This window comes from Aricia agestis, chromosome 6 (genome assembly GCF_905147365.1).
Source record: "Aricia agestis chromosome 6, ilAriAges1.1, whole genome shotgun sequence".
Lineage (NCBI taxonomy): Eukaryota > Metazoa > Arthropoda > Insecta > Lepidoptera > Lycaenidae > Aricia > Aricia agestis.
The window spans coordinates 12,992,321-13,011,380 of NC_056411.1; the positions used below are offsets into that span (position 1 = coordinate 12,992,321).

A 19,060-nucleotide genomic window follows, 5' to 3' on the forward strand; every position below is an offset into this window, starting at 1 on the left:
GGGAACTTAAAAAAACCGTCTTCATATCCATACAAATTGCCGATCCGGGCATCCGTATGGGTATGAAGACGGCATTTTTTCTTCGAGTTTCCAGCATTGTTCTCATAGAAAAAGTTGTTCATTTTGACAGGCTCATTTGATGGTTTCAAGGATAACGGTGTTTACAGTAACACACTGTATAAAGAATTTGGAATTCTTAACCAAAGAGGAGATAATATATTTGAGATTAAAATGGCCTATACAACAAAACGCCAATTTCATATGTAAGGACCTAATATTATGTAATAATAAATAATAAGTAATAACTATACTTACTTTATAGCCCACTTGCGCAAATCTCGGTTAAAATTAACCCTGAATTAAAAATCACATTTCTTTTAATTGTTATTTAACTGAAGATTAACTTTTACCAACTTTTACCCTATTGTGTCAATTTGCAATTCAATTAAAAATAACATTGAATATTTTAAGAACAAACGAAGCTTTGTGTTGCATCATACACATCATTTTCAGTCATAGCATCTCAAATGTTTATCGATGTTTCAATTTTGTCAATTTTATTTAAAGTTTGGTACTTATAATAATTATACTGCTATAAAGTGATTAGAATAATAATTATATTGCAATAAATTTGTAATTAGAATAATAATTATTAATTATACTGCTATTACTTTGTTAAAGTTAAAATAAAAAATAATAATAAATCATTTTAGTTGTTTCTGTAAAGCAGCCGTACTGTAAAATACTGTAACTAACCATAACAAAGGTTGATAAAATATGATAAGTCACTAGTCAGTGCTCAGTATATTGTACAGTAGTAAACAATATCTATTTTACACATAGTGAATTTTGAGTCTGTATTCATTTGCTTACAAACTAAAAAATATAAAAGCCAAAATAGTTGTACTACATAAAATACTTTTTAATGAAAATATAATAATATAAATTATAATAATATTATGTCACGATTTATTCTGTTTTCGATTTCGAGCATTGTTTTCTGTTGTCTTGACAGTGATACACTTCTTGTCTAGAAACTTTAGCAGCTCCTGAAAAAAGGGAAAATGTTGGTTAATTTATATAAATATTATGTAATAACTAATAAGTTATTTGGGATTTCTTAGGTTTTTTCATTTCGCTCCGCCGCACTGTATATAATATAACTAAATTCAGTTTGCATCGAGACAGTCGCGTAGCTGTCACTACCTTTGTGTAACTAATAATAATCTGTGGCTGTGTGCCCTAGCTCCTAGCATACGGGTCGCTCATTTAGTCGCGAATACAAAAGCGATCGCTAGCGCTATCATAATATTAATACGTGAACGAAAAACTTTGTAACCCTTTTTACGAAAAATGGGGAAACGTAGGTGCATGAAATTTACAGTTATAGTTTATATGGTGAAGGAGTGCATCGAACTAATATTATTTTGAAATTATGCTTTTATCATACATTTTTTTAACAAATAAGACATTACACACACTACAACACACACATGAGAAATGACAGATTTTTGAGTGACAAGCCTATACATACGAATTATACTCTTTTATTTATGGTTGAAGTCTGTTGACAACAAGTTGACAAAATTGAAAATGGATTATAGTTTTTTTATTGAATCTAAGATACTATTAGAAAATGCTTACACGGCCAGTCTGAGATCAGCTAAGTCCCAGAGACAAGAGTTGAAAAAAAATGATAGTCAATATTTTTTACAAAATATAGGTAGTAGTCCTAATGTCGTTGAAACTAAGGTCGAATTTCGACCATTGGGCGATCTCTAGTTATTATAATTATATATATTATATTACTTGTCTGACTGTATTCTCAAGGTTTAGATCTCAAAAAATCTATTATTTTTATAAATTACCTTTGGGTTGTACCTGTAACCGCTTGCAATGAGGTCCTTGTGTATGATGTCGATGTTAACAGGTTCATATCGTAATATAGCAGTCCTCAACAAATGTCTGCATGATACATAATTTTGAAACGCTATATGTAATGGGACCCTGCATGAGTGTACCTTAAAGGATAATTAATTAAGTATGTTATTATAAAGGTTTAAACTAAAAAATTACGCATAATAGCAATACAGAATGTAAATTAAAAGTGTTGCTTTTATTTATATGTAGGTAGTTGCTCATTATTATAACATGTTGATCCTCGAAACATGTTTGAGCTCCAATTCACATCAGTAGCCCTAGGATGGCCACAGTAGAAATACAAAAGTATAGATAAACTGTGGAGATAAAGTGAAGGTGCCGTTCCGATCTTAACGGCGGCTAACCACGACCGCCAAAAAATTCAATATATTATAATGCCACTTTATAATATAGACTATAGTCCTTAGTCCTAAAAATTCAAATAAAATACTACTGTATGACAATAGAGTAGACTGTCATAAATATGTGTGTAAAGATCGGAACGACACCTTCAGCTTATCTCCACAGTTTATTTATACTTTCGTATTTCTACTGTGGCAATGTTAGGGAGTGTCAAAGAATAACTTGCCACCTATATAATATATAAAACTCAAAGGTGACTGACTGACATGGTGATCTATCAACGCACAGCCACCACTGGACGAATCTATATAAATCTATATGGGGAAACTCGTAACGCTCGGGCCCTTGTCCATACAAAAGTGAAAAAAAATTTTCGTCTTTCAGCGCTGCTACTATCACAGTGAACTTTCTACCAGGAACACGTACACACCCTAAAGTATTATCACTTATTTTTGTACACACTGTATAAAACTCAAAGGAGACTGACTGACATGGTGATCTATCAACGCACAGCCAAAACCACTGGACGAATCGGGCTTAAATTTGGCATGTAGGTAGATGTTATGACGTAGGCATCCGCTAAGAAAGGATTTTGATCAATTCTACCCCCAAGGGGTCAAAATAGGGGATGAAAGTTTGTGTACTTGCTAACGCAAACGAAGCCGCGGGCAAAAGCTCGTTGAATAATAACATTGAAAGCTAAATCTTTAGATGGGAGCTTTCACAAGAAGCCGCGGCGGCAGCGTTTTACCGCAGAGCCATAGAAAAAGGAGGGGAAGTAAGTTATCTTCATACAAAGGCACCGCGCGCGGCTTGTATGTGTGCGCCATAGTATCAATGCGTCGCCACGTACGGCACACAACAAAATCTCGGCGGTACCAGCCTTATAAAACTGACCGAGACTTTATTGTGTGCCGTGTGGCGACGCATTGATACTATGGCGCACACATACAAGCCGCGCGCGGTGCCTTTGTATGAAGATAACTTACTTCCCCTCCTTTTACTATGGCAGAGTCAGGGACATACAAAACCGCTCGTCGCGCGTCGCTACCACCGCGGTACACAGACTTGCCACCGACGCGCCGCCACGGTGACGTTTTTAAAGGATCCATACAAATCAAAGGGGGGCTGTGCCGCTGTGGCCTGAAGAGCATGCACAAAGTAGCATGCAGTATTTCATATTATGTAAAAAATGTGTACTACTGTTCTTTTATTTCATTATTCTCAAACCTTTGCTTTCTCTCGTGTTTGAAAGACCCAATCATCAGGACAACATTCAATATTCTTTATATCAGGATTCACTTTTGTTTCCATGTACAAGTTGTTCTCTTTATCTGCATCTCTTTCTTCTGTTTCTTTGGAAATTTGCACTTTAGTGTTATCAGAAATTTGTTCAGCCTCTTGATCATCAAGTTTGAACTTTTTTGATGTAGATGGCATATCATCTGTTGCACAGTCTTCAACAACTGGATGTGTTTGATTATAGATGTATTTTAGGAGCTGTATTGCTGTAAAATATAAATATACATTATTACATAAATGTTTCCTCAGATAATTTTATTCATTTACGTAATAGTTTCTTCAGCGCTTATTATGGTATACTTCAAATCTATGACGCCTGCAGACCCCTACCACAATACTTGTAGTCAAATTCTCTTGAATTTGAGAGGCCTAAAGGTACAATTCATATTGTCGCCAGCGGCCGACGACAGTCGTAGGTCGCGCGCGGCTTACGACTGTCGCGATGCATGGAATTGTACCTTAAGGGTTAATTCAGAACGCAACGCGACGCGTTGATGCATTTCTAAAGTACTGAATTGACAGATTTGCATGTCGTCTCACGCAATTGAAATCTGTCAAATCCATACTTTAGAAATGCATCTCCACGTCGCGTTGCGGTCTGAATTGGCCCTTAGGCACTTTTCAGAAGACGGGGCGGGGCGGGCCGGTCAATTTCGCTGCGTACTCCCGTCGATGTCTGCGGCTGCCCGCGCCGCGTACACAAAGCACACGCTGTCTGCGTTACTGGCTACTGCATGTAAACTGGTTTGTGTAATCCGCCGCGGGCAGCCGCGATCATGCGCCTACAGTGCCCGCCGGGCACCTGAGGCGCGGTCTTTTTGCCCGCCGTGTGCGTTGGTAATATAGGATTCCCTTTGTGCTATCGTTCGCGGCGAAATTGACCGGCCCGTTAATTCCCCATCATCTGCAAATCGCCTTAGGGGGGTATTACATTATCATATATATTGGATTATTTCTATGATCATATATAGCATCCAATATATATGATCATTTGATCATATCTGCATATTACATTATCATATTTCATTGATCCTATTTTACGTCATATGTGGTTTCAATAGCCAATGGAGAGCGCTAACGCTGACAGGTATTGACGTCAGGGTTACTAGATCTCAGAGAATTATTGTCATTTTTAATATGGCTTGTTTTTTGTTATTTCAGCAAGATTATCCAAGTATATAATTAAAAAAATAGTTACATTACATTATTTGAAACATATTAACGAACAAGAAATTAAAAACTCTTTTTTATATTAAATAACTGGCAACACCTATTTCTATGACCATATTGGATCCAATCTCTCAGCAAATGTCAAAAATCTATGATCAAGGAAGAAATGAATCATATGTCTATATTACATTATCCAATATCATTGACTCAATGATCTCGGATCCAATATATATGATAATCTAATATCCCCCTTAGAGCCAGTCGACACGGCGCGTAGCATCGACGCAGCGCTGCCGTTGCGTTATTTTACATACTTATTGGTTATTTACCAAGATGTTCACGCTGAGTCGTCGCAACGCACACATGACGGACAGCAGCCCCCGCGACGAAGCGGGAGGGGGTGTGACGTTAAGACTGCTTTGTAATAACGCTGTGATGACGCAATGCCCGTGTGACTGGCTATGCGTCAAACGGCAGCGCTGCGACGACGCAACGCGCCGTGTCTACTGGCTCTAATGCAATAAAATAACTCTTCTTACTAATAAAAAGATTGAGACTGTTTAACCCATCAATCCCGCATAACAGTTTAAAATCTATTGCGTCTGCGATACCCACGATAGAGGTGTTAAAAGATTTTAATAATTATAACATTGTTTTTGACGACCTCTGTCATGGCTTAGTGGTGAGCGCGTTGGTAGCTCAAGCCGGGGGTCGCGGGTTCGAATCCCGCCAACGGAACAAAAAGTTTTCAAAGTTCCTGGGTCATGGATGTGTATTAAATATATGTATAGTATAAAAGTATTAAATATATTTCCGTTGTCTGGTACCTGTAACACAAGTCCATCAGGTACTTACCACGGGGCCAGACTGACGTGGTGTGAAGCGTCCATAGATATTATTATTATATTATATTATTATATATTTTTACTTATTTAAATGACATAACCCAACCAACTGTCATAGGTCTTTATAGTATATGTATAATACATTCATGGGCGTACCCAGGCTCTGAGCCAGGGGGGGGCAAATTACCCAGGTTCTGGTGCCAGGGGGGGGGGGCAAATTACCCAGGTTCTAGGCCAGGGGGGGGGGGGGGGGGCAAATCAGATTTTTCATAAGCTAGGTGTTTATAAAGAATAAAAAAATAATAATTTTTAGTTGTAAAAATATTGTACTTATTGCAAACAAATGGCAAAAATTCGTTTTCTTAATTTTTATAGATAAAAGTACGAGATAATATTATACTTAGTAGGGACGTCAACATGATCCAGGGGGGAGCAGCCGCCCCCCCCCCCCCCTGCCTCCCCCCCTCGGTACGCCCATGAATACATTGTTTTTACTTATTTAAATGACATAACACAACCAACTGACATAGGTCTTACAACTGCTTATGAATCAATTTCCTGTATGTTATAACTTACCTCTTTTCCTTTTGAATGGCTTGATGCCATATTTTTCTAACTCCTTATTTCTCGCAGGTGTTGACATTGACTCGTAATCCAGCATGGGTGTTACATTTTGAGTCTTAATTATGTATTGATCATTTCCAGGAGTCCCAAAGGATTTGTTAGTTACATCTGATATTTTTATAGGGCTTAGTTCTGTATGGTTCGTTTCTTTAACAATTTCTTTCATCTTGCTTATTTTTTTTACTTGTACACTAGGTAAAAAACTACTATCTCTTCTGTTGAAGCAAATACTCATGTTTGCTTCATTTGCAGATTTATAAGTAGTAGTGTCGTTTTCATTATTTTCTTCTATAGTTTGTGGCGGCTCTATAATATTATTACTTACAGTATGATACTCTTCAGTGCTGTTTAATATATTGTCATTACTTAATATTGCTGATTGATCACTGACTTGCTCAACCAATTTAATACTATCATTACTATCATCTAATAGTGAATCTTCTTTATTTCGTATATCTGACGAAACAGTCATCATATTATCATACAATTCATCATAATCTATAGATATATTGTTTTGTTTGCCTAGACTTTCAATACTATGCGTTTTGTTAGGAGATTGGGGACTTTGCGTCAAATCAATTTTATCTTCGCTCATACATAGTAATTCTGGACGTTGGGTGTGATCAATGTTATCTTCACTAATTATTGTCTCGTCAATATTTGACATGCTGCTTATGTCGTTATTGTCTTTACTAATATTTTTATTAGGTGAACCAGTAATCCCATTGACTTCAAAAACAATTGAATCACTACATACTTTATGATGTTCCTTGTTGACCAAATTAACATTACTTGTGGTGAACATACTTGTGTTATTTTGGTTTTTATTTTTGTCATATATTACATCTGATGATATAATATTTTCGTGCGACTTATCGTTGAAAATGTTGGTATTTGCATCATTGTCATACAAAATAATTGTAGCATCTAATGACTCCTCTTTGCTACCAGATATATTCACAACAGGTAAGTCTTCATTAGAATTTGATGACTGTGTTAAATCTACAGAAATTGGCACATTATTTTGGATGGTTTCAGAACTCAGTATTGTGTTATCTGATCCTTGTGTAAGATCTATATTTTCGATACCCTCAACATCAACAGAATTTGACGGAGAGAAAGCCAAAGGTGATTGCAAATTTTTGTTTACTTTCACAGCTTGATCTTCTTTTGATAAATGCTGCTTCACTACTTCTTCCAGAGATTTTAAGTGTATCTTATTTCCATAATTGTCAATGACGTTATAATCCAATTCAGAAGCAACACAATCAGTAACCTCCATGAAATCATTTATTTCTCTGAGTGTTTCTGAAGATGAAGCTTTTGAATTGATACTCATTTCAAACACTTTGTTTTTACTCTCCGCTTGTGTAACAAAAACAACAGGTCTTATTTCTTTACTGTTTGTATCTTCTAATATTTTTGAACTCTCAACAGTCAAAAACTTTGTATCCATATGAATTGTTCTTTGAATATTATTTGTATTACCAACACATTCTGTTAAATCCATAAATGATGATTTGTTGGATCTAGAACTGCATTTTACTTCAGAACATTGTGTTTGATCTTCATCAAATTGTATTGTGGGAGTATAATCATCTTCATCAAACAAATCAGGGGAATTACTCCTATTTTCCTGTGCTATGCAGGTATGTTTTTCATTGAATTTACTATTAATTATACCACATGTTTCTGCATTCATTTCATTTTCTATACTCAAATTCATATCTTTATCAGTTTTTTCAATATTGATAGTCCGATCTTCATCACAAATCATCATACTTTTACTTTTGATGATTTCCTGAACTTCTTGTAATGGATGACTAAGAATACAGTCTAGTTCTTCCTGAGAAAATAAGACTTCATCAAATTTGAACCTATTAACCTCGACAACGGGGCTGAGTGGTCTGCCTGGTATTTCTGACCAATCTCGCAATAAACTCGTTCTATGTGTTGTTTTTTCTATTAAGTTGGGCACATAAAATTCGTCAACTGTTCTTATTTTGCTATAAAGTATATTGGTTGTCTTGTGATAAACTTCTTTACCGCTTTGATCATATTCAACGAGACCTGATACGGGTGGTGTAGGATTTCTTTGCAGTATTTGTAAATATTTGTTATTTATGACTTCTTTTTTTATACATTCTGATGTATTGAGTAATTTTGAATTTTTGTTTGTCACTCTTCTTCTAGTCTTTTGCACAGCAGTATTTGGCACTTTGAACCCATATTCTTGCAAAGTTGATTTAATTTTTCTTGATCTTTCTTTGGCAGTTAGTGGTTTTATATCATTACTGACCTCATCCTGCTGTGGTCCAAAATCTTGAAGTGATTTAGACAAAGCTATGGCAATCTGCAATTGTTCCGAGTCTACATCTAAACCTGAATTCTTACACGCTTGATCAAAATCTTTAGTGTATGTTAAAAGCTCATTTTTTCTTGACTTTACTAAAGCTCTTATATCTTTTTGACCTTTGAGCTTTCTATCTTTTTTTATAGTACATTTGGATGGCTTTTTCTTTTTAGATCCAGCGTTAATTATCTTTTTCTCTTGAAAGTCACCAAGACTTTCATCCATACCAGATTTTGATGTAAAATACTTGCTTATGATTTTACTACTCAATCTCTCACTGGCAAAAAAAAAACAAAAATTCAATACATAAATATTTAATTATAGGCATCTACTATTATTGTACTAAAATAACATGGTAAAAGTAAATTTTTACCCACCTACCCAGAATCATTAATGTCTAAACTCATGTTTTGTAAGTACTACTTTTCTGGATTGTCAAGTCTTTCAGATTTTTCAAAAAGTTCTCTTATTTTATTTCCAGTTCTATTTGGTAAGCCACTTGCTATCAATTGTTTACGTTCAACTTCTTCAATGGGGTCTTCATATAGGCAGTCTAGCGCTTTTCTAAAGTTTGCAGTGTAACTTGAATATCTGTGAAAACATAACCTTCGTGAAGTGTCGTAGGTACTTTTGATACGCACAATTACACCAACTTTCTTTAATCAACTTACTGGAAAAATACGCCACAAAGAATAGCATAACCGACTACACCGAGAGCAACAATATCTCTTGCCCTTCCTGCTGGAGTTCCTCGTAATTGCCTAGGTTTCCATTTGGAATTGTTTACACCGATGGCCATTTTTCTTTTTTGGCAAGTCGTGCACAGTGCACATACACAGCAATTAAAGCACAGTAGACAAGAATTGTCAACTGTCAAGGTACGTTATGTCAATGTCACTTTTTTACCATGGCCAGCATTGAGGTATTATTAGATAATTCGAGAGATGCTGAAGGTCTTAATGTACACTACAGACGTCTGGCCAAAATCGCAGCAGAAAATATCGTTTTTGATACAATTTCGATATTGGATATTTGATATCGATATAACGTAACAAAATATATCGCCCAAAAATATCGATATATCAAATTGAAAATATCGATATATCGATATTTATTCGACAAGCCTAATCTGTCATAAAATAATCTGATATTTCTGAAAGTCAACTCACCGAGGCGGCCATTTTTAAAAGAAGAAGAAGAAGTGCAAAGAAAAACACTTGTTTTAGATTTATCTTGTTACGAATAACAAATAAAGTTTCTGATATTTACTAGTGTTTTGTTATAATTTTATAACAGTCAGAAACATGAATTTAGCTTTAAGACAAGTTTTAAAGAGGCAATCGTTTAGGTTAAGTGATAAAATTTCATACAAATATTTACAAGCTCCAGTAACCTCATCATGTCCTCTAAACACTGTGGTTTACTCCCGAAATTACTGCGACAATCGTTCAGATCAACGCCGATTACCACAATTAATGGAATTCCCACCTGTTGTTTGGCCTTCGGTTTTAAAGTTTATTAAAAACTGGATGTATGTGAATTTTATTATTCGACCGTATTTTGAACAAGAATTTAGCCTAAATAGTTTCATTGAAGCATCCAAACATGCCGTTGAGGTTTGTTTTAGCTGTTGTATATGACTTATTGATATAACTGCATTTCATTTAATAATATTGTTATGTGTAGGTTGTTTCAGAAAGCCTACAAAATAGTGACTTCAAAAAATTAGATGGGCTAGTCGACGGTGAGGCTTTGGCGGCTCTAAAGACAGCAGTTTCAAAACTGTCAGTTTCTCAGAGGCAGCTACTAGCTGTGAATAAGGAAGATATATTTTACGCTTTTCCTTACCAAGTAAGAATCATTTTAGTATTTCTAACATAAAAAATAAGTTTGTTAATTTGTTGTCATATGCATTATCGACCCAACTATTAATCAATATTTAATAATTTTACAGGTTGGAGTTATTTTTGATGATGCTGATAAAAGATGGGTGGAAATAACAATGTGTTATCATGTAATGAAGGGACTCAAACAGATGAAAGAATCTGATGATTTACCACCTATTTCATTAGGGTAAGTTTTAATTGAAACTGCCTTAAATTCATAATATCTATACTAGAGGTTCCCAAACTCCCACATTGGGAAAGGCTGATTATGTACTCCTTATTTTGATTTGTCTTGAAAACATATTAAAGTAATTATTAAAAATATATTGTACAAATCTCTTTTGTAGTGTGCAGCCAGAATTTCAAGACAAAATATTTATCCTCAACTATAGATTTATAAGGGAATTTACTAAAGGTGTTGAAGATAGCTGGTGGATTAATATAGTCAATCATTTCCAACCTCAATCTGTTACAAATAGACTTTAACACCTAGAAACAAGACACACATTAAGGATAAAAATGTATTTATGGAATAAAAAACTGTTGCTGATGTTATGTATTTATTACAAAAATATTTAAACCTTAGCTTATTTACAAAAATATATAAAACAAAATAAGTATCAGAAATGTATTTAACTAATTAATTATTACTATTCTTCATAATAAATAGTGCAGTTTTGATCAATGTCTGCTAACTTTTCCTTTATTTTCTGTATTAAAGCAGTTTCATCTCCTGAAAATATTAGAAAATGTAAAGAAATTTTATTTTATTTAAGTTGATGTGAAACTGTTAGTGAAAGAGGGGAAGGTGCTAATTTTGTAGTCACTCGAGCGTCAGGGAGACCTAGTAGGTTTTTCACATTAGCTAAAACTGATACAAAAATATGTTTTTTATTTTAGCAGTGGGTTCAGAAACTGCAGCCATTTTAAAGTTTTGAAAAAGAAAATATATCAAGAAAATTGCTTATTTAGGTTAATTATTTTTATTTTAGACAACAAGGACTAATTCATTTAGTTTAGTGCAAAATAAAATATCTGTGAAGCTTAGTTAGGAAAATATGAAGCTTTATTTTTTTATATTTTAAAATGTCCCTACAGGCTTACCTAACCTTTGAATTGTCAGTGCTAAGATATGGAAGCTTTTTTGGGGTATTATACTAAACATCCCCTAACTTAATCTGACAGATCCGATGACATTTTAATATTAAAAAAAAATAACTCACCATGTGAGAAATCTGATTTCTATACCATGATAACTAGATACATGTCGGAAGCCTATATAAGCTTAATCTGACACGCTCAAGCTTATCCCGAAATCCCCTCTTCCCCTCCCCAACATGGTAAGTGACTGTATAATTAGGACCTAAAATAATTTTACTCTAGGTCCTAATTTTAGAGTTCGTCAAGTCAATGGCAACATGAACAAAGCGAAATAGCTTTTTTTTTTTCTTTATTTATTGAAAGGGATTTTTGTACAAAAAAGAGGATGTCAATTGATGGGATTTTGCTAAACATTATGCTAAATATGTATGTATAACAAAACTTCAAAATAGATTTATAATGTGAAAAGAAAATATCAACAATATAAAAATTACCTTGTACTGGATCATATAAAGATCTTTTAAAAACACCACATTGAACTTTTATAGGCTTTTGTTTCCTCAATGATTTCTCCACATCTGTAAGGAACAGTAAGAATACACTATCTAAAAATATAGTTTCAAAATATTGGAGGTAGGTATATATTTAACAAGGTTTACTGTGTAATTTATCATGTTAGGACTCAAAGCATTTTTGGAAATACTACAGTATTTTACTCACCTAAATGTACCTTATCAAACAAAACATTAATGTGTAAATTCTCACTTAGTCTTGTGCACAAAGCATCAACATATTGGCTAGCGCAGGGTGAAATTTTTTCTGTGTCACCTGGTTTTAGCTCATATGTTAAATTATTGTCGATAGTAGTTGAACATTCAATTTCCAAGACCTCATATGCAGCTTCCGATGATTGAGTTGAGTATCCAATAATTAAATTTTTATAGATGCTGTACTCTTCTATGCATGATAGTGAAGCATAAATTGTTTGATTTTTATTTCTGAAATCATATAATAGTTTAGCAATGATGTAGATGTTTTGCAACTATAGTGAAAATGGTGGCAAAAAATATGTCTACTTGTCCAAATATAGTCTGCACATATCCATAATTAGTATGCACAAGTCCGGTTCACACTTGGCTACCTCCCTGAGTATCCAATTTTCCGTGACAACATGTTCAAATTCAATATCCTCAGCAGGGCAGTCTATTCCAAGAATGCATTTGGTATTGCACAACTCACAGCCGTGTCCAGCATAGAATATAAAACCTGAAATAAATTAAACATTAACTGTAAGTTGGATTTACTTCACTAAATTTATTAAAAAGCAGTTGGCAATTTCAACTTTGAAATACTTACAATATGAGTCCTTGGGTATTAAACTAATTATGTTTTTCAGCACACCTTTTAGGCTACAACTTGTGACATTTTTAATAACAATGGGTATAAATCCAAGAACCTTTAGTTTTGATGCTAAAGAATCACAATCTATGGATGGTGTGGCTAACTTTGATAAATGTTCATATTTGTCATTGGCAATTAATATAGCCACTTTAGATTGAGGTTTATAATATGTGAAGATTGCTTTATTGTTCAATGTGGTGGTAAGGAACTTTTTGTACTGAGAAACTGAGTAGCCTTTTTTATCAAGTTGTTTTATTAGGAATTCACCAGGTTTCTTTACGTCATTAAAATTTAAACTGAAATAAAAATATTAAATTAATTAGGTATTATATTTGCACAATGTACAAGTTACCTACTAGATGATGCCCGCAACTCCGTTGCGCTAAGTTGTTTATCGCGTGGAAACTGTACACTTTCGGGATAAATATTATACTATATCCTTTCTATATCTTTTCCCTTACTATATCCTTTCCCGGGACTCAAAGTATCTCCCTGCCAAATTTCAACTAAATCGGTCCAGTGGTTTGAGCGTGTGAAGAGGTAACAGTCCAGACAGACAGACACACTTTCGCATTTACAATATCACCATATCGCCGCCCTAGTGCTTGAGTGGCCAATCGACCAATTTTATCAAAATAGACTTTTTATTTCAAACTATTAGTAATGCTGATTACCCACTTTACAATATAAATATTTTTTATTTTCCTTGCATATAACTTGCTTTTTTAGCAAAAATAAAATATCTCATCTCCCATATAAAAACTGTTTTAAGTGCTTGAGTAGACTAACTCCATATTTTGCTCAAATGACCAATCACGGTCAAGCATTTTGAAGGTCACGCGCACGTCACGCGACGCCATTTTGCTTGTTTATTACGTATTATTTGCTTACTAAGACAAATTTAAAATATTTAAGTCTATAACAACGAAAAAATGGATTTTAAATTAATCGAAGTTGATTTGGAAAGGTACGTTGCCAGTTTCATGATATATTCTTTTGTTTCAATTTTGTTTTAGTGTTCGAAGTTACTTGAGGGTAAATACAGGTGATTATTAGTAAGTACTCAATAAATAATTTATTACCTTGTCACATGCAAGCCATGATCCGTTCATACTATTTTAATCCTTCAAGCCCCATACGAGCACCGGTGATCGTGACAACAATAGAATATAATAGCTTTTCCAAGAATCCCCGATCGAAGGACTAAGCCCACTTAAAAAAAGTAGGTTCTCAGATTGACCTCTATGTATGTGTGTATGTATGTATGATGTATGTTGGTCCGCAATTATCGCTCGTTTGGCTGAACCGATTCTGATGCGGTTTTCAGAACAATATTTGTCACATTTAGGGTCAATTTAAACTAGCACAGAATCGAAACGAATTACCAAAACTGAACATAGCGAATTCAACCTTAACTCCAAAGCGTTAACGCACACATTACTTCTGAGAATTTAAAAAGGCGCGCGCATTCGCGCAAATTCGCGCGAATGCGCCCGACAAACGCTGATTTGCCTCGCAGAAGTAATGTGTGCATTATGCTCTAAAGTTAAGGTTGAAAATGCTATGTTCAGTTTTGGTAATTCGCGTCGATGCGCTTTGATTCTGCGCCAATATAAATTGACCCTAATCATAATCATAATATCTTTATTTGCTCGAAATGTGGTTAGTAAAAAGATGACAAAAGTAAGTACAGTTTCAGCACAATTCGCTTATAAATTGTTAGCATGCAAATATTAATTTCTCATAATTTTTAAATAATAAAACAGTAATAAATATAAACAATATTATGACAAAAATAACATTAGTAACAATAATAAAATAATTAAGTAAAATGACATAAAAAGGAAATCTAATTTAAATGTGATCAGAATCGGTTCAGCCAAACGAGCGATAATTGCGGACAAACAAACATCATAGTATACATACACACATACACGGACATATACATTTTTTAATAATTTTATTAAAAAGATAAACATACTGTATAGCGAACATGGTGGTATTTTGGATAAACAAGCACTAAACTGGCACGTTATTTTAGAGAACTATATCCATGTTGTTGTGCTCAATCTCCATATGCATAATTATGTTGGAAGAATTTTGGCCAATCTCCAATAATTAAATGAAATATAATGAGTGCTATAGTTATTATTTTCAATTACTATTTCTATACATATAAAGAAATACTACATTTTTTTAAATCAGCAAAAGTTTAATAAACTTCTAATATCCATAAGTAATTTAAAAAAAACGTCTCCTGTAAAATTTGCTCACTGGTCGATTGGCCATTCAAGCACTAGGGCGGCGATATATTATACCGGCTCATAGAACTATGGTCTATGAGCCGAACAAAAGAAGCTAATGTGATGAGATCTATACAGTACATGCCAAATTTGGTATAAATCAGTTCTGTAGCTTTTGTGTAAAAAATAATAAAATCTATGGATGCTTCACACCATGTCAGTCTGGCCCCGTGGTAAGTACCTGAAGGACTTGTGTTGCGGGTTTCAGACAACTGAAATATAATACTTTTATAGTATACATATATATTTAAGATTTTAACATACTGTGGCGGTACCCACAATTCGCCTAACATTCCTGCATCGCGCTATCGAAGTTTCGGAGAACGGCAAGATATATGCAACGTCTGAAATGACGTCAGCTGGCTTCGGCCTGACCGAGCATGCTATCTCGCTCGGTCGGAAGATCTTCCTTTTCGGCCGCCACTAACAACGTTAAATTGGTGACCACCGACAAGAACACGCATCCTTCTGGACATCAATCATCATCAACACTCCCCGCCCCTCCGCACCACGTCAGCAGACATCAAGCATAACCGGGTCGCCTCGACCATAAGCCGCGTTGGAGGTCCGCGCCGGTCGAACCCGCGTCTGGCTTGAACGGGGCAGCCATAGGCTACAACGACCGGTCAGCAAGCAGAGCACGGGGTCCCTCTCCTGGTCATTACTCATTGCACGCGTAGCTTCGGCCCACACCTGACAACACAAGCGCATCGAAGAATACCACAGGTCTTCGGGGGGGAGTGATGTGGCGGTACCCACAATTCGCCTAACATTCCTGCATCGCGCTATCGAAGTTTCGGAGAACGGCAAGATATATGCAACGTCTGAAATGACGTCAGTGGGCTTCGGCCTGACCGAGCATGCTATCTCGCTCGGTCGGAAGATCTTCCTTTTCGGCCGCCACTAACAACGTTAAAATACACAAATTTAATACACATCCATGACCCAGGAACATAGAAAACTTTTTGTTCTGTCGGCGGGATTCGTACCCGCGATCTCCGGCGTGAGCCGCCACTCACTCAACCATTGAGCCACAGTCGACAGGGGTCGTCAAAAGGAACAACACATTTACCGCTTTTAAATCATTATCACTAAATCGTTGCTTTATTTTGTAAAGCTATTTTTTATTCGTTTTTAAACTAAAATATTTGCGGTTTACTTACGGTAAATTTGCCAATCTAGCAATTACTTCACACTGCTCGACATTTAATGCTAAGCCTTGTTTATAGTCTGGATATGGTAAGTTCTGTAGCAATGACATTTTTACTTTCAGAGTACCTACTTATAAAGTGTTAAATTGAGTAGAGGTTATAATTTGTTAACCATTTTTTAAAGATTTCATATAATAATTACAAACAAAAACATTACTAAAATCTGCAGCCGGCGAGGTTCTTCTTCTTTTTAAATTATGGCTCCTTTGTGAATCGCCAATGTCAGAGTGTGTTGGAGTAGACTCTGCTATAAAAGATGGCGTTATGAACAAACAAGGCCCAAGGGTACGGTGAATAAAATAGACGTCATTTTTCCTATAATATATACCTACTGGTCACCAGACACGTCTAGTTTAATTTTGTGCATACTGCATACTGAATTGACTGATTAAATTAAGTACTTATTTTACAAAAGGTAACGTTATCAAATAACATATATTTACCGTTATAAATCCTATTTAACGTTATAACATTTACCGGTATTAATTCCAATTTTTACCGTTATTTCTAGTATCGGGTAAATTTTCATACCGTTATCTATGCCCTTGAAGCAATAACGTTATGAAAAAATACCGGTATTTGAAGCCCCACATAGATATTTTTACACTAGTTGCGCTGGATCAAATGTTTGCCACTATTAAAAAGAATCCATTATGGTAGTTATATTTTTTTAATGTCATAATGTTTTCTTAGAAAATATTTGTATTGATTGATATTTCTGCAAATTGTGTTAGAAAATTTAATTGGCAAAACATCAAAGCTGTTTAAATTATCATAAAAGCTATTTCATTATTTGAATAAAATTGGAAATAATATATTTTATTTTCATAGACATCTGTACTGGCAACATAAATAGTTAGTTCGTTAGCTGTGGTTAGTTTACTAGCCGTGTTCGTTTCATTTTTTCGCAGTTTGGCAGCTGACTGTCAACTTCATAATTGAGTGTCATGTTCAATAAAATCCTAACAATTGTTCTGAGAGAAATTGTTAGGTTAGCTATGCTGATAGTTCCATTCTTTCGAATTAATTATTAATAAAGAGTATCGCCACCCTACCCAGCTAAAAATTCCAATTTCCTGCTATAGAGAATAGTAGAATTTTAAATTTCCTGCCAGTGACGTCGTCGCCACTTCAGCGCCTTTTGCCCCTACTTCGCAGGTACTAAAGAATTTGAGGGGAACTTTATTCTATGAAGTTCCGCTGTACATATATACATTATACTAGTAATCTGTGGTCAGTACACAGTTGAAATCGCTAGAGGAAGGTCGTCTCGTTCTCGTACAAGATTTTTTTAAAGAGAAAAGCAGCCTGGACATCATTAATACCAATCACATAAAACCGGCGTGAAACACAGCGCAAGCGCTGTTTCACGCCGGTTTTCTGTGAGAACGTGGTATTTCTCCGGTCGAGCCGGCCCATTCATGCCGAAGCATGGCTCTCCCACGTTAAAACATAAAAGCTAAAAAACATATTCTGCTATATATTTGCAGGTGAATGCTGAGCACAGATTAAATACGTGATCGCATAATCTGTGGAAGCCACGCCACGCCAAGCCAGTATCGCGTGGATTTTAAGAATTTTTAAAATCTCTGTGTTATTATTAAATATCATGATTCTGCGATTCGACCTAGTACACCATCAATATTATCACGGAATCGGAAAACGGATGTGATAATATTGATGCGTCTGAACCTGATGTACCCCAATGGCCTTAAAAACGCGATACGGTAAAGGCTTTCTAGGCTTCCCCCACACAGGTGCGTTATTATAGGTCGATAATATCGCATGCGTTATTGCGATATCTGTTTTTGGTACATTTTGTATTAGGATGGTCATGTATAGTCTGTCAAGAAAGTGAAGACAGGCGGGAAAAATTTCTAAACGTATTAAATATTATGATTCTGCGATTCGGCCTATTACATCATCAATATTATCATGGAATTGTGATAATATTGATGCGTGTAATATGCCCCAATGGCCTTGAAAACGCGATACTAATAAGGGCTCCCCCCCACACAGGCGCGTTATTATCGGGCGATATCTGTTTTCTTTGTATTAAGGATGGTCATGTAATATTGTATAGTTTGTCGAGAAAGTGAAGACAGGCGGGAAAACTTTCTAAACGTAATCACGCTCAAAAGGTGGTTTTTTTCTTTGTATTTTCACAGATACTGCTTATTACATTTTAAATATTGTCACCTTGTACATTTTTATCTCGAGTTAATAAAGTTCTCATATTTTTTATCTCATTTAAAAAATTTCGCGCGCGTCTTTACTTTCTTGACAGGCTATAGTTACACACTGCTGCGTTAATAACGCCGCAACAGATATCGCAATAACCCACGCGATATTATTGACTGATAAATGATAATAATGCGCCTGTGTGGTGGCTTAATTGTGTATGGGACGCGTCTGATGAAGCTCGGACGCATCACGACTCTCGACTTGTGCCATATTAAAAAAAAACATTTATACCGTTAGTTGGCACTACTGCTAAAATGTCATTGTCATAAAAAATTATACATATTGTCATGTGTTGTCATTGTGTTGTCAAGGCTCAAAGCGCCATACAAAGCAGGGT

General features: G+C 35.2%; 3 protein-coding genes across 4 annotated transcripts; 1 reads left to right on the top strand and 2 right to left on the bottom strand.

The window, feature by feature from the left end:
- Positions 1-914: 914 nt before the first annotated feature.
- LOC121727585 (structure-specific endonuclease subunit SLX4) lies at positions 915-9,120 on the bottom strand. 2 transcript variants are annotated; one of them, XM_042115492.1, is made up of 5 exons: positions 8,959-9,120; positions 6,177-8,854; positions 3,514-3,791; positions 1,869-2,021; positions 915-1,049 (listed from the first exon to the last, which is right to left on the bottom strand). In XM_042115492.1, exons 1-5 carry the CDS (start codon positions 8,982-8,984, stop codon positions 963-965), a joined length of 3,222 nt encoding a protein of 1,073 aa, XP_041971426.1. In that variant the 5' UTR covers positions 8,985-9,120; the 3' UTR covers positions 915-962. The 2 variants fall into 2 exon arrangements, with proteins under 2 accessions (XP_041971426.1, XP_041971427.1); XM_042115493.1 differs by having other exon boundaries at positions 8,955-9,105.
- A 671-nt stretch (positions 9,121-9,791) lies between these two features.
- LOC121727589 lies at positions 9,792-11,014 on the top strand. Its single transcript, XM_042115498.1, has 4 exons — positions 9,792-10,193; positions 10,264-10,428; positions 10,532-10,650; positions 10,811-11,014. Exons 1-4 carry the CDS (start codon positions 9,882-9,884, stop codon positions 10,947-10,949), a joined length of 735 nt encoding a protein of 244 aa, XP_041971432.1. The 5' UTR covers positions 9,792-9,881; the 3' UTR covers positions 10,950-11,014.
- Positions 11,015-11,090: 76 nt separating this feature from the next.
- LOC121727587 lies at positions 11,091-16,731 on the bottom strand. The gene is made up of 6 exons (XM_042115496.1): positions 16,432-16,731; positions 12,921-13,261; positions 12,641-12,830; positions 12,285-12,562; positions 12,059-12,142; positions 11,091-11,196 (listed from the first exon to the last, which is right to left on the bottom strand). Exons 1-6 carry the CDS (start codon positions 16,527-16,529, stop codon positions 11,114-11,116), a joined length of 1,074 nt encoding a protein of 357 aa, XP_041971430.1. The 5' UTR covers positions 16,530-16,731; the 3' UTR covers positions 11,091-11,113.
- Positions 16,732-19,060: the final 2,329 nt, after the last annotated feature.